The sequence below is a fragment of the Sceloporus undulatus genome, chromosome 1, assembly GCF_019175285.1.
Source record: "Sceloporus undulatus isolate JIND9_A2432 ecotype Alabama chromosome 1, SceUnd_v1.1, whole genome shotgun sequence".
NCBI lineage: Eukaryota > Metazoa > Chordata > Lepidosauria > Squamata > Phrynosomatidae > Sceloporus > Sceloporus undulatus.
The window spans coordinates 98,256,019-98,269,645 of NC_056522.1; the positions used below are offsets into that span (position 1 = coordinate 98,256,019).

A 13,627-nucleotide genomic window follows, 5' to 3' on the forward strand; every position below is an offset into this window, starting at 1 on the left:
GCCCTAGTGGTCTCTTCCAACTCTACGATTCTATGATTCTATGACAATTTCCCCTGACCTGACTACATTGCTTTTTCCTAGGTTTTAATAGCTTTCCTCTGGAGCTTGACATCTGTTATCTTATCTGAGACTTTTGGTGAATGTTTGGCCCTGATTGTCTAATAGAACATGATGTTGCTCCTGCTTCTTGAAATACACAAGGGGAAATCACTGAAATTCTCCCCCCCCCCCACAGACATACACACATATTTCCTACTACTATCCCTGTGTCTGAGTAAAAGACACCAGCAGGAAACAACATTATCATATTACATGGCTCAATAGTCCCTTACTCACCCACATACGGACCAGGCCCTTTGCCTCACTGCACTGCGATGTCAGGCCAAAGCAGTAGCAGCTGCTGCAGCCAAGTGGATTCCTGGCAGAGAGTCCAAACCTGCCAGGTTTGCACCTGTCACAGTAGATACCTTCCACATTCATCTATTGTAGAAACAGAAGAGAAGGCTTTAATGAACATACAGCACACACAAAGACACAGCAAGCCTGGCTATCACAATAAGGTTCTTAAAGTAGGATGGATATGTGGTAAACATGCTGTCTTTTGCAGAATAAAACTTAATATCTGCAATAATTTAAGCACTTACAAAAATGTTTCCCTTACCTGCTGTCCTTTTTTAAAAAAGAAGCTTACAACTGGGTTGTGATCGCAATTTAATGTGAAATCTGCATCATACTGGATCAGATCAATAGGCAGCTTCAGCAAAGGAGTACATAGAGTAGTGTGGTGTGATGGTTTGGGTATCGAATTATGACTCTAGAGATTAGGGTTCAAATCCCTGCTTGTCCATGGAAATCCACTGGGTGACTTTGTGCAAGTCACACTCTCTCAGCCTCAGTGGATGGCAGTGGCAAACCCCTCTGAAAACTTTCCAAGAAAACCCTGTGATATGTTTGTCTATGGGTCTCCATATGTTGGAAATGACTGAAAGACACTCAACAAGAACATATACAAAGAACATTTTAAAAATGTACCAAATGATCAAGAGTGGGCAACTGCATCCCGATTCAGAAGTTTTTAGATTGCAACTGCTATGATCCCTCTGGCTATGTGAACTAGGGTTGGTGAGAGTTGCAGTCCAACATCTAGAAACCCATAGTTGATCCTGACTGAAAGTGAAAATATACAGTTTCTAGAGAAATCTGAGATCAGTGACATTACTAGGGTTGGTGTCACTTAGTGCAGTAACCCATGGTGTCACCCCCACCTATTGACCTCCTCCCATACCACACTATACAGAATCTTTAGTAATGTTTTATGTGCTAGTGTTACTCATAAATCTTAATTCCCATATATCACTGAATATAATGACAATAGTTGTGACATAAACAATTAGCATACCCTGAAATTACAATATCACACACATAGCCTAAATGTGTGTATGTGTGTGTGTGTGTGTGCATTGTGTCATGGGGTTAAAGTGAAAATTTCATAGGATGTGATATTTTTTAAAGAAAATGTAAGTATAATAATTAATTTTTTATTTTTATTTTTTAAAAACCATGGAGTCTCTCCTTTCTCTTCCCATTGAGCTCGTTCCACTCACACTATCTCTTCAGTGTTTTAAGGGGATGCAGGTGTATGCAAAGCCCATTTCTGTTAAAAGGCAGATGTTCAGGGAGCAGTGTTTTCACCCCTGCTTAGGGTGTCACCTAGTGTGGCACCCCCCTCCAAGCCTCCTAGTGATGCCCCTTCTTGAGATACAGTGCTTGTGAACAACTTGTTAAATAGTTAATAGAAGTTAACTAATGATTAACTTCTTAAAACAGAAACACTCATTTTAGGCAAGTACTGATTCCCTATCAATATGTACGGTATGCATGTGAGAGATGAACAGTGAAAAAAAGTAGATATAAAGAAGATCAACTCATTTGAGATGTAGTGCTGGAGAAGAGTGTTGATGATACCATGGACAGCCAACAAGATAAACATATGGGTCCTTGAAAAGATTAAGCCTAGAAGCCAAGATGATTAAATGATTCTGTCATACTTTCGCCACATCATGAGAAGGCATGACTCATTAGAAAAGATGATAATGCTGGGAAAAGGTAGAAAGTAGTAGAAATTGAGGAAGACTGCATGCCACATGGATAGACTCAATTGAAGAGGTCACCAATGGACAGGGAAGTCATAGTTACAAATCTCTGAAGACTAATTTAAAATGCTGAAACAGTTTCATTATTGAATATACCATTAAAAAGTTAGAAAAGACAATAATGCTAGGAAGACAAGAAATCTTGCAGATTTCTCATTCACAGGGTCACCATGAGTCAAGGTTAACTAGAAGACAGCTAATAACAACAACAACATTGTTCATCAAGTAACCATTACATTACCAGGGATTCTTATTTCACTTGAATCATTCCTAGCACATATAAAGCAAAACAGAAGTTGAAAGGATCTGAAATGATGAAATTATGTTTTCTCCATTTCTATATCACTTTGTAGATTCTTCATACATGTCAATTTATTTTTATGTTGTATTTAATCTTATTTTACTATGACACCCCTAAAAGTAGCCTTCATAGCATCCTCAACAATCCTATAATCCATATCAGGAGTTTAAATAATCTCAAAGTATGATTTTAGCACCCTCATTTAGGCATTTATTGTTTAACAACTGTTCATTAAAATACCAAGTAGATGGTATAGGAGGGATAGTTTTAAACTAAAAACCTGTAATTACAGGTGAGTGATTAGATGTATACATTTGACCAAAACTAGCAGAAAAACATAAACAAACAGGACAACTACAGACAAAATGTCATGAATTAGACTTAGAGGTTGACAGAATTAAGAAAGCTCTCTTATAAGTGAGTCAAAAATAGTGTGAGCATGGCAATAAGGGTTCTAGGCTGTTAGCAACTGTGTTATACTCAGGCAAAGGAATAAGACAATAAACACATTAAATAACAAAATAGTCCATAGGGCTTTCTATACAGTCCATAGGGCTTTCTCTTATAGACGCCCCTGTGCCTAGTACGGACTCCGTCCGTACAAGATGGCGCCGGCCCTTCTACATGGCCGGCGCCATCTTTACGTACTGGACGCATAGCGTCCAGACGTGTCGCGCCGCTTGTGACGTAGCAAACGCGACTTGAAAAGAAGCTCCATTTTGGAGCTTCTTTTTTCGGTCCGCGCGGGAGTCGGGCCGTCTGAAGGCTCCGGCTCCCCTGCGGACCTACTGGCAGTGGCGGCAGACCGCCGCAAAGCGGCGGTCTGTACCCCGCCCATGAAACATTTTTGAACTACTATCAAGAAGTCTATTCTTAGGAGTTTATCCCATGGCATTTTAATTCATTTTACCACTATCTGGATTAAATCTTAATTTGGGCAGCAACCTGATGTTATCAGATGGTTTTTGCCACTTAATTTGCTGTCCAAATACATCCTGGGTCCACCCCCACTTCCAGAGCCGCTCCTCCCAGCTCTTTTCAGATTCGGGAGTTTTCCGGCTTGAGAAAATGGCTGGCATAGCACTCCTGGAAGCAGGGATGGACCAAGGCTGTATTTGGGCAGCAAATTAGGTGGCAGAAACTGTCTCATAGCATCAGGATACCACCCAAATTAATGTTTAAACTGGATAGAGGTAAGCAGAATTAAAATGTCATGGGATAAGCTTCTTAGTAAAATTCAGATTAATCATTTCTCATCTATACATAGAGAAGAATTAAATGCAAAAATTGCTGAAGAGAAGATGAAAAAAGTAATTAGACAGTTAAAGTGTAACAAAGCCCCAGAATGAAATACCTTTTCATTAGTCTTTTATAAGATTTATTTTCTGATTTGCTGACACATAGACTGACTACACTGTTTAATAATGTTTTTGACACCTAGATTGTTTAATAGTATTTTTAGAGAGTGAAATTATTCCAGATTAATGGCAAACTTCCAGTAATAGTAATTCTAAAACCTGGAAAGGATAGTACAGAAGTAGACTCATATTGTCCGAACTGCCTGCTGAGTCAGGACTAAAAGCTCTTCAGATCGTTATTACCAGGAAGAATGAAAAGTATTATCTCTGATTACATATATCCTGATCAGTAAGGTTTTGTTCATGGTCACCATATTTCAAACCCAATTAAGTAAATGCTTAATACTGTGGTAAATAGCAAGCTCCATAGAAAATCACTTAGAATATATAAACAAGATGGCTAAAAGGCATGTGATTGTATGGAGTGCCCCCCCCCCTCTCTCTCTTTTGTTTTTAGAATTCTTGAGAAATAATACAAAGGTGACATTTCTTATTTCAACAGCTATTTTGAGAGTTAACAACTGGGATTCTCTAGATTTTTAATTATCTCATGGTATTAAGCAGGGATGCACACTATCTCAAAATACATTATTTCATTAGGACCCTTTGTTTAGCATTAAGAGACAACCCAGAAACAAGAGGATTTAGAATTGGACATAGTTAACATCTTACTCATTTGTATGCAGCTAATGTGGCTTTATTTTTAGCTAACTGAAGGTTCCTTCTGAATTCAGCAGACTTTACTAAATATTGGTACGGCTATAACAGTATTTGTCTACAGCTCTCATTACCCCAAATTGGCATGACAGTGTTCATGATAGGGATTGTAATCCAAAACACAGGGGCTCCAGGTTGGGGACATGTCATGCTTATTTGTTATTATTTGCCTTCAAGCTAACTCTAACCCATGGTAGCCCTATTGGAGGATTTTCCTGGCAAGATTTATTCAGAAGAGGTTTTTCACTGTTTTCCTCTGAGGCTGAGAGAATGTGGTTTGTCCAAAGACACCCAGTGGATTTTGATGGCTAAACAAGGATTTGAACCCTCTCTCCCAAAGTCTCCCAGAGTCCTCAAACCATTTCAACATTTTGGCTCCTTATTTTCATCGAATAAACAGGACATTTGATTAAATATGTTTGGACAGGCTAGTTGAACCTATAATCTAAATCTAGCTACAGTGGAGACAGTTTAGCAACAGAAATAAATATCATGTGAGTGCAACCTTTCTTACCTTGCAAGTGCATTGTCCTGAATGATCTGAACATGAACATTTTTCCATCTCTGAATCACAAGAATGTGGCTCGGTCCCTGCTACCATGCATTCACAGGCAATGCACTGTGGATAGTTTCTATATCCCAGCCTGCATTCAGTACATTTATCTCCAGAAAATTGTGGCCGACAGAAACAACAACCAGTATCAGGGTTACACTGGAAACTGAGGGATCCAGCTACACTGCAGTCACAAGCCTAAAACAGGAAGGGAAGATGCTGCATCATCATCATCATCATCATCATCATCATCATCATCATTTTAGGTTTCTAACACTTTTAGGTAGAGTGAATTCTCAAATTATTAGTGCGCCAAATTCCACAAAAAAAACAAAAAAAATATTGCTTGTGAATGTATTTAATATTAATTGTTTAAGCAATTATTTTGTGTGAGTAAAATGTCCACAACATTAGTAACCATAATTTACTGTATGATGTTTTCTATTTAAACTTTTAAAGCAAATGAATGTTTTTTGTTGTAGAGAAAGTTTTCTCTAAGTATGAGACATTTTTTGGGAAAAGAAACTGGGGTGAATGTATGCTAAGAGATAGTGTCTGCACTTCCTGAGAGTGACCACAGTATGGACTGCCTCTTGCATCTTGGAATTTGCTTTGGAAGAAAATGTACATGAAAACATGTGCCTGACCAAAAAGCATAATTTGAAAAGATGCACATAAGCACTGAAAAAAATATGTGCAAAAAGACACATACATTTCCATGCATAAAGGAAGGAAAAATGTTGCAAGCTATACAGGAGAGAAACGATGGAACAATGATAGAAAAGAAGCACATGGAAAGAAAAAGATATGTAAATGTTCACATTCTTATAAGAGTGAGAAATATATGGTACAGTATCTAAATACAAGTAGAATAGACTGCTTGTCTATTCTGCAAAATAGACAGCCCCTCTTCCTGTAGCACCCCTTGGCTTCTTCAGTTCTCTGAGGTTAGTGGCCTTCTGGGTCTCTTTTCAAGTTTCTTCCTGTGAGAAGAAAAAGTCCCTCCTAACGAAAAATAGCCAGTGGGAGAGGGGACAACAAAAAATGTACAGAAATTGTCTCTCAAACCTTTTATAGTGTCTTTCCCCCCACGAGATCCAGACTGTTTGGTCCTGGGTGAGGCTATAAGCAAAGTGGAAAGGTTCTAGAAGAAAAAGCTGGAAGCACGATTTATATCAAAACCTCATCAGAGAGAATATATTACACCTCAGTTTTGATTAAAAAGAGTAAGATCCACAGATCTGTTGTTTAGTTATGGTAGTGCAGACCTGAACTGTTATAGTTGGGACTACAATAGTTAAATATTGCTTGGCAGGATGCCATGCAGTCAAAGAATTAAAATCTGTTTGGAGCTGTATGCCTGCACAGGGAGTAATGCCAGAGATAAGCCTACTGGGCAAATTGTTCACCATATGCAGAGTAAATAACAATCAATGTAATGTTTGTTTTGCAAGAAGGCAGTTTCATGCAATTCCCTTGCCAGTGAATTATGATGGGCTTCTGAAATCGGCTCCACTAAAAGCTGAAGTGGAGTGGAGGCAATCGCACCTTGCCTTGGAGAAATGAGTTCCAATGGCGTTAAAAGGGGAGACTTGGCTGACATATCATTATAATTTAGAGAGTGCCGTAGCAGCTGCCATACTAATGCAACTCAATATAGACAAGGCCAAGGAGAGATAGGAGAGATCCAGTGCTGGAAACAGGTCTTCACCCCTATTAAGCTGGTTTGGCAAGAAGCTTGGTGATCTGTATGCTGAAAGAACCAGAGGTTTTGTGGAGAGGCGTTACAACTAAAGAGAAAATAAATTCTTGCATTAATTAACTGATTTTAACAACCATGAAAAACACCTTTTAAAAGAGAGCACAGTAGCATCTGATTGGTTGCATTCAGGTAATCACACTGAAGAAAATCACAACAAATGGTAAATTAAACCCCTTTATGTTTCTGTTAATGATCATTGTTCAGGACTTTTAATAGCTTTGATTACAGTCATTTTCAGTACATTCTGAAGAGAAAGTCTTTTCTGTTTCTTACTCTAATAACAGGCACTTGGAAAAGAGAAATGTAACTGTCCTCAAACATTCAATCCAGCCTATAGTACAGAAAAGGAGTGGCAATTCATCCAAATCCTGTATTGTGTTCACTGGACCACAATGACTCTGTTAGCCACAGTGTATTTTTCTGAATTGGGTGTGTGTGATATTCCACATGACCTCAGTGGACCCGGCCAGCCTGCCACCATTATCCCAAAGTGGTGGGACATATAGGCACTACACTCAGATGAGGTCAGCCTCATGAGATCTCTGAGAAACAATACCCTCAGACAGCCCAATAGGTAGTCTGGAGTTGCTAATGGAAGCACCATCACCCCCAAAATCAGAAGAAAATTGTGTGTACGAATTGATTCATGTGTCATAGATTTGAGGCGAAGATTTCGTCACTTTTCCCAGCAGCTAGTTTTGCCCTTAAAACTCCTGGAAAACTTCCCCTCGGTGTGAGTTGGGGGTTCATTGGGACATTTTGTCCCTAGCTCTCTGATGCTCCAGCCAAGTCATTCACTCAGCAGTTGCAGAATGACTGAGTCCACGCCATCTCAACCAACTGGATCCTGAAGTAAGTCTTGGCTGTGTAAGTATCTCCCATTAGTTTCTGCCTCAACCATTTCCAAACCTAACCCCCTGATTTTCTGCCTGACTGTATAAGTGTGTGATAGTGCAATGCTGTGTGATTTTCCCTTTTAAATAAAACTACTTTAATTGGAGCTTCTGCCTTGCATCATTTCTTGGATCCACTGGCCCCTCAGTTGGAAAACTGTTTCTAGGGTCTTCGTAGTCAGCCCCCTCTCAATTTTGAACTAAGTTAAAATTCCCCTAACATGAGTTTTAGCTACAACTCTCACTGGGAAACACCTTTTAATTAGTTCGAATAGGCAAAAGCAAAATCTTTCACAGGAAAGGCAATTATTTACAGAACTAATTACCAAATGGTGTAATGATGAGCACCAATTAAAATTTGAAAATTTCTTATTTTGTTGTTTTGTGCCTTCAAGCCCTTTCTGACTTATGGTGAGGACAGACCAACCTACCATGGGGTGTTTTCTTTGTTCAGATGGGGTTTGCCTTTGCCTTACTTGAGATAAGTGGACTTGCTCAAAGTCACAAAACAGATTTCCCATGGACAAGCAGGGATTTTACCCAGTCGCGGAGTGTAGTCCGATGTTAAACCACTACATGAATAAGTCCATGATGTCAAGACTGAATGCATCCCCAGCACCACTGCTGGCTGGTTAAGGCAATGGTGCCTTGCTGTCAATTTTTACTTATTGCATTATAGCTCTCACAACTTTTATCCATGTGATTCCCCCTTTACATCTACATGCAGCATCAATGCCCCCCAGCCCCCAGCTGAATGTGGTGTATGAAAAAAATACTTTGTTTGTTTACTAGTGTATTTCATTGCATATTCATGTATTTATTTTTAACATTCTATAAGGGCAACAATATATGTCAATTAGAACAGTTTTATTAAATAAATTAAATACTTAACACATGTGTAAATTTTCTTATACATGCTTCAGAGGGAGAGAAGAATGCTTTGACTGATTCCCCCCCCCCACCATTCCCTTCTTCTTTTGTGTCATGGTCTTTTTAGATGTAGCCTGAGGGCAGGGAACCGTCTTATTATCTCTGTTGTAAGCCCACCCGGATTCCCAGTGATTATTTATATAAATAAATCCTATTTATTATTATATTATTATTATTTATTATTAGTTTAATTAACTGTCTCACCACACAGTCACCCATACATACAATACTCACCAACAATACACAGTCATGCTCTTTCATTTTTATTTCATTCACACACATGCTATTGCTCCTCTCAAGTCACCAGACAACATTCATCTCTTGTGTATATGGCAAGTATTTACATAAGCACATATGTGAGTATTGAAGATTAAGAAATGAAAGCTGACGTGTGGTGAAGGAATGTATAAGAGGAAGCGAGTAGTCGCGCCGAGCTCGCTGATTGTTGTGAAGAGATGGTCACTCACACACCAAGGGGCACTGCAGGTGCCTTTCTTTCCTTCAGGACTGAAAAAAGTTTGGAAATCTGAGTAGGAAGCGTAGTAGGACGGAGGGGATTAGGCCTCCGACTGAACCCCTCTTGAGCAACTTTGTTGCCCGCTCCCCCCATTGAGAACTACATCAAGTTGCTTGGATACTACATTCGTTTTCCCCATTTTTAGTTATAACAACTTTCTGGATACTGAGGAGGGAGATGAGCGAGCAGCAGTAGCAGAAACCACACATATGGGGGAAATCCATGATAGATCTCCACTTTATTTTTTTTTGTTGAAACTGCAGCTATTTTAACTGAAAATTAATTTATCTCCCTGCCGTGGTTGGTGGCTTCCATGCCCACTGAGGTGGCATAGAGCTCTCCCAGGTGCTGAACCTGGGACTTCCCAAACAAGGTTTGGCATCTTGTAGAGTCCTTTAGCACAGATTAACACCCACGCAGATTCTCAACCCACTGACATGAGAGCTGCCAGTTACCATTGTTGCTTTCAGGGGCTTACCTGAGTTCACAAATCTTTTAACAAATCTCTGCCCTTGAGGTCTTAAAATCCCATCTTGAGAGAAAGGTGGGATATGAATCAAAAATACATACAGTACAGTGGTACCTCGGGATACGAAATACCCAGGTTACGAAATTTTCGGGATACGAAAAATCCCATTGGAAATCATGTTCCGGTTACGAATGTTTTTTCGGGTTACGAAGAAATTTTTGGTGCTTTTTCGGCGCTTTTTCGCACGAAACGCGGCTTTTCCCCATTAGCGCATGGGCAATTCGGCTTACGAAGGCTTTTCGGGTTACGACAAGCGCCGCGGAACGAATTACTTTTAACCCGAGCACCACTGTACATGTACATACATAAATATTTTGGTGCCAGAATGCAGTTCAAATATTGCTCACAGACACAAACACTAATTGTATTGTTAGCTGCAGCTAAGGACCTATTAAATCAAAGCTCATTTGGGAAGTCAGGAACTAGTACGTGTGCCCCTCTGTATCCACAGATTCTGCATCCAAGCATTCAACCGTTCATGGCTTTCAAAACAAAAAGCTTGATTTTTGCCATTTATACAAGGTGCACTTTTACTACGCATTGTATATATAGGGACATGAGCACCCATTGACTTTGGTTCCACAGGAGTGGGATAGGATCTTGGAACCAAACCCTAGTGTGTACCAAGGCCCCATTGTAAACTGCCATTGATGCTGGGTTTGTTTCCAAGTGGGACTAACATTTGGACTCAGGCCGAATGTAATTTAATTACATGAACTGAGTTCACATTTTACACCAAATTAGTGCATGGAAACCAATTTAATAAATCTGATTAACTTGATGTTTGCTTTGCCTTAGTTCTTTGAGAAGGGATAAATGATGTCCAACGTAGACTGGTTGTTCTTCTGACTCAACTATATTTTCTAAATAACGAATGTATGGTGTGCGTCTATACACTGTATTTGCCCAAAGAAGACGTCCAGCTCAGATAACGTGTGTCCCATCACCTGAATCAATGCCAATATTCACAAAGAAACTCAATTTAGAATACTATAGAAATGACCATTGGTTCCAGTCCTTGGGTTCTTGAGCCTCGACAGTGATTCACTGCACGAAAGGCAAGAAACACAGAGAAAATATAAATTTACTTACCTTGCACCCACTGGTAATTCATGGCCCCAGTGATTCGGTGCACATTTGTCACATCGTTGTCCTACAGTGTTGGGAGGGATAGATGCACGGCCAGTGTGTGGGTCAAATTATTACCGCGATGGGAACACACTCACAGTTCGGAGGAAGAATGACGAGAAGAAAGAGAAGAAGAGAAGCAAATGTGTTGCTGTTGTTTTTAAAAAAGCATGACTTACACTTGTTATTATACTGGATACATAACTCTTTACAAGGTCATTCACATAATGTTCTTGCAGGGGAGTGGGAGGATAATAACTTAGAAGACTCCAGTTCCTATGGGTCTTCTCCAGGAGAAAAGCTAGATTTTGCAACCAGAGTGCTAGATTTTGCAACCAGTTATGGCAATGTTCAGATCCTGACATGCCAATCTCAGACCTCACAGAGCCTTCAATCAACATATCTGGCAATGATACTAACTTCACTTCATGTGTCCAAGTTGTTCAAGTCTTGGTCCCCTCCCCAGCTCCATATCTATTCTATGTTACTCTCCCGAAGTTTAGAAGGGCTCTAACTTTGGCACGTTTCAATATGTTGCCCACGGCCATGTTGGACGGTAGATTTAAAAAAACACCTTTTGAATTTCGTTTTTGCCCTTGTGGCTCGGGCGCTGTTGAAACCAATGAGTATGTTCTCCTTTACTGTCAATTCTATAGGGACATTCGTCACCAACTGATTAGCCCACTACTGAGTAAATTCCCAGGTAAAACTGACTCCTTCTATTTACGCCTCCTATTGGATAACAATGATCCTATAGTATCCCATAAGGTGGCTAAATTTTGTTATATTGTTTGTAAACTGCGCCCTCAACTGACAAATGGACATTTTATTACCGTGTAGAAAGATTTGTTTGGATACTGTACATATATAGTCTACTATTAGTTTGTATTTTAACCTGTTATTGTTATACTGATATGCTATTTGTGTGATTTTCTTTTTATACTGGTGAAAGACCGAATAAATTTTATTACATTATTACATGTGTCCAGGTTACTCTTGGCATTCCAGTTGTGCATCTCTGCCTCCTCTGATAAAAAAATGAAATGTCAAGATAATATTCTATTTTAGACATATTCTGAGGAAATTAGGCTGCAATTCTGTACTCGCTGGGTATGATTCATTGTGCCTAACAGGATTTACTTCTGAGTAGACAAGCATACAGTATACCCAAATTGTTAAATGATGCTGGAAAAGATGGGAGTTATTGTTTTTGTATTTTTTCAAATTCAGGGCAATTCAAGTATGTATAAACTCCTCTGCTTAGGTTTTTCAAAATGGAGCAATGATCAGCTTTGGTCAAGCAAGGAAGGGAGAGATTCATACTAGGGAAAGGACACAGGGGAAAGAAATTAAAACTGTTCCATAGTTCTGGAGTGCTAAAATAATATCCTTTTCCCTGATGGCATCTGTTTGGGCACTCTGGGAATTAGCCCTCTATCTGACCTAGCAGGGATCTTATATATGCCTGCCTGATCTACTGGGAGGCCCCTTCAATGTGTTCCCCAGTAAGGTCAATATGTTGTATGAAGGCATGAGAAAGGGCCTTCTCTGTTGTAGCACCCTGACTGTGGAATGTAACTGGAGGCCCAGTCAGCACCAATACTCATGTTATTTGTTTTTGGGTGCCTTCAAGTCATTTCCGACCTATGGCAACTCTAAGGCAACCCTACCAGATGTTTTTCTGGGATTGAGAATGGAAATGAACCCTGATCTCCAGAGCTGTAGTTCAGTGCTCAAACCACTACACAATGCTGGCTCTCTCGCTCACTTTACTTAGCCTCCAGGTAAAAACATCACTATTTGCTAAAGCCTTGGGGGCTTAACTGATTTTTCTCCCACATATTGGTACACATGGTTATAAACATTCCTCTACACTACCTCTTTTTAATTGTTTACTATGTTTTAGTCTATTTAAATTATTTTTTATTGTTTGAAGTTGATTGAATCTGTTGATATATTTTACATGTAAGCCACCCTTCAATCTCATGATATCAGGGGGGATATAACTTTTTTAAATAATAAATAAAGTCCCCAAATAGACTGGAATTTTCAAACTTCAGTATGATTTCCTTTTAAACTGTCTTTCATTCAAAAGTTTAACGAATATGCTATTATGAAGGCCTTTTTATTCAAAATAGCTTTCTAGGAAATGAATCCCAGAACCAAAGAGAAGCAGAAATTCTAGAGATAGATTACATACTTTTGCTCTTCAAATGTCATATTTCTCCTCTTTCCTTCTATTTTTTTTAATCAAAATATCTCTAGGATTTATTATATTGAGAGACACTTGTTTCAGACAGATTTATTTTCAGACACACAATGGAACCAGTACCAAAAGGGGAAATCTACTCATCTAAGAATGATTGAGCATACCCTCTTTCTCAGAGAACCAGTGCATCTCAGGGGGGATGTTCCTCACATCCAGAAACATGCATTCTTATCATCATCAAAGTAGACTAGGAAGATGGTCAGATTTGTCACACAAAATTCCTATTATTGTATTTTATTTGTGGGGAAAGAATGAATTTTAGGGGCTATCTTTCCTCTCCTCCCCCAAAATAAAAACTGCTGTCAAAGCTGTCAACATTGCCCATATGTTTGGCTCAGTAGACATATAGCCCATTATTGTATACAAAGATTTGTAGGCCAATATGCTTTCAACATTTGACTTTGCATAGGATACTCAGTCAACACATGCCACTGCTTTATGTTAAAACAGAGTTACTTTACTTAAAATTATTATTATTATTATTATTATTATTATTATTATTATTATTATTATTATT

General features: G+C 39.1%; 1 protein-coding gene across 1 annotated transcript in view; it reads right to left on the reverse strand.

Moving 5' to 3' along the window:
* The window catches only part of LAMA2 (laminin subunit alpha 2), a 590,097-nt gene that overhangs the window by 186,449 nt on the left and 390,021 nt on the right, over nucleotides 1-13,627 (reverse strand). Inside the window, 4 exon segments of the mRNA XM_042456962.1 lie at nucleotides 337-480; nucleotides 5,044-5,280; nucleotides 10,806-10,825; nucleotides 10,828-10,899. Of these exon segments, the coding sequence (XP_042312896.1) occupies nucleotides 337-480; nucleotides 5,044-5,280; nucleotides 10,806-10,825; nucleotides 10,828-10,899 (473 nt within the window).